Source organism: Orycteropus afer, unplaced genomic scaffold, assembly GCF_000298275.1.
Source record: "Orycteropus afer afer isolate SDZICR_OR568_19922 unplaced genomic scaffold, OryAfe1.0 scaffold01079, whole genome shotgun sequence".
In the NCBI taxonomy this organism is placed as follows: Eukaryota; Metazoa; Chordata; class Mammalia; order Tubulidentata; family Orycteropodidae; genus Orycteropus; species Orycteropus afer.
Window position 1 is genome coordinate 199,602 of NW_006922666.1, and position 2,584 is coordinate 202,185.

Consider the following 2,584-nt stretch of genomic DNA (forward strand, 5'->3'; position numbering starts at 1 on the left):
GCCCAAGGACGTGAGACCCAGGCAGGAAGGCCAGAAAACAAATGGAATTTATTACTCTTAGGTTCCACAGAGGAGCCACAGCATGTTTTGATGTGTGCCCACACAGGGGTTGTACTCATGGTCAAGGTATCATCAAGCTGGAATTGTAGGAGACAGTTTATGTTGGCAAACACAGTGGGGTCTTGTGGTTAAAAAATAAAATAAAATTGTGGTCTACATTTTCGGATAATTCTATAAATTTAATAGAAATAGATACATATTTTTTTAAGTAAATAATTTCTACACTGATAGATAGACATGTCATTCTTTATTAACCACTGTCATCAACTCAATTCCAACTCATAGTGATTCTACAGGACAGAGTAGATAGGTTTCTACACTGATTGATGGATATATCATTCTTTATTAGCCACTGTCATCAAGTGAATTCCAACTAGTAGTGGTTCTATATGACAGAGTCCTGTAGGGTTTCCAAGGCTATACATGTTTATGGAAGCAGACTGCCTCATCTATTTCCCAAGGAGTGGCTGGTGAGTTTGAACCTCCACTATTTTAGCCTAATGGTTTAACCACTGCACTACATAGCTTCATTCCACAAGCATGCAAACAAGGAATTCAACACATATTTGGAAAGGGAGATGCAACTCAATCCATAACACCAGAGTGAGTTTAATGAGACTCTTCTTTCATTTTAGGAAACTGTTGTTGTTTTTAGGTGCCATTGAGTAGGTTTTGACCCTTAGTGACCCTATGTACAATAGGACAAAACAGCCTGATCCTGTGCCATCCTCACAAACATTGTTATACTTGAGCCATTGTTGCAGCTACTGTGTCAATTCATGTTGTTGAAGATCTTTTTAGCTGACCTTCAACTTTACCAACCATGATGACCTTGACCAGAAACTGGTCCCTCTTGATTACATGTCCAAAGTACATGAGACAAAGTCTTGCCTGACAGTCCAATGTATATTTGATATTCTTCACCAACACCATAATTCAAAACATCAATTCTCCTTCAGTCTTCTTTATTCATTATCCAGGTTTTGCTTGCACATGAAGCAATGCAAAATACCATGGCTTGTGTCAGGCGCATCTTAGTCTTCAAAGTGATATCTTTGAATTTTAACACTTTAAAATGATATTTTACACAGATTTACCCAACGCTATACATCATTTGATTTTTTGACTGCTGCTTCCATGGGTATTGATTGTGGATCCAAGTGAAATGAAATCTTTGAAAACTTCAGTCTTTTCTCCACTTATCATGTTGTTGTTGTTGTTGTGTGCCGTCGAGTCAGCCTTGACTCATTGCAACCCCTCCTTGGGTTTCCGAGCAGTATCACTACGGAAGTAGGATTGCCCAACCTTCCTTCCGAGGAGGGGCTGGTGGGTTTGAACTGCCAGCCTTCTGGTTAGCAGTCAAGTGCCTTAGCCACTACGCTACCAGAGCTCCCCCACTTATCATAATGTTGCTTATTGGTCTACTATGAGGATTTTTATTTTATTTATGTTAAGATGTAATCCATATTGAACACTGTAGACTCTGATCTTCATTAGTAAGTGCTTCAAGTCCTCCTCATTTTCAGCAAGCTGGCCTTACCATCTGCATATTTCAGTTTGTTAATAAGTCTTCCTCCAATCCTGATGCTCTGTTCTTCATATATTCCAGTTTCTTAGATTATTTAATCATCATAAGGATTGCATAAGTATGGTGAAAGGATACATCTCTGACTCACACTTTCCTGTTTTAAAACCATGCAGTATCCTCTTGTTCTATTCTCATGACTGCCTCTTGATCTGTGTATAGGTTCTGCATGAGCAAAATTAAATCTTCTGGAATTCCCATTCTTCCAGTGTTACCCACAATTTGTTACGATCCACACAGTTGAATGCCTTTGAGTAGTCAATAAAACATGGGTAAACTAATAATTGGCATCTCATACCTATGTGTTTTAGGTATAATTTCCTTTACGGGTAAAAGCAGACAAGGTGATGATTTTCAGGAAGACAGAGATCAAAAACTCCTTGTTACAAAATCATCATCAGAAATATCTCAAATTGAAGAGGACAATGCAGGTAAGTTTTTCATTATGGAGAATTTCGTTATCAATCTCTCTACACTCTCATCATCATTCACTTTTAAATGAACTAGATACTTTACATGTATATTATGTATCCAAATATAGTTGAATAAATTCGTAAACAATTCTTCATATTATTTTGGAATAAATTTTATATAGCTTACTTTCTGGATTTTACTTCTGTTAATATGAGTCGGGTCCAACTCAACGGCCTATAACAACAAAATTAATATATGTATTAATTTTGACCCAAAGAGGTCTGTGGGTGTCATGAATGATCTGTCTCATACAGCACAAAAAAGTGAAACTCATGTAGGAAGGCCAGAAAACAAATTGCATTTATTACTGATAGGTTCCACGGAGGAAAACACAATACATTTTGATGTTAGTCCACATAGTGATTGTACTTGGGGACAAGGTATCATCAAGCTGGTATTGTAGGAGACAGTTGATGTATGACAAAAAGGCTAGTGTCTTGGGCTAAGAAAAATTAGCAAAATAAA

The 2,584-nt window shown here is 37.3% G+C and overlaps 1 protein-coding gene across 1 annotated transcript in view; it reads left to right on the plus strand.

Moving 5' to 3' along the window:
* Nucleotides 1-2,584, plus strand: part of LOC103212728 (cilia- and flagella-associated protein 47) — a gene marked incomplete at its 5' end in the record, with an annotated part of 285,428 nt that overhangs the window by 192,274 nt on the left and 90,570 nt on the right. Inside the window, one exon of the mRNA XM_007958686.2 lies at nucleotides 1,957-2,076. Within this exon, the coding sequence (XP_007956877.2) occupies nucleotides 1,957-2,076 (120 nt within the window). The remainder of the gene's footprint in view (nucleotides 1-1,956; nucleotides 2,077-2,584) is intronic.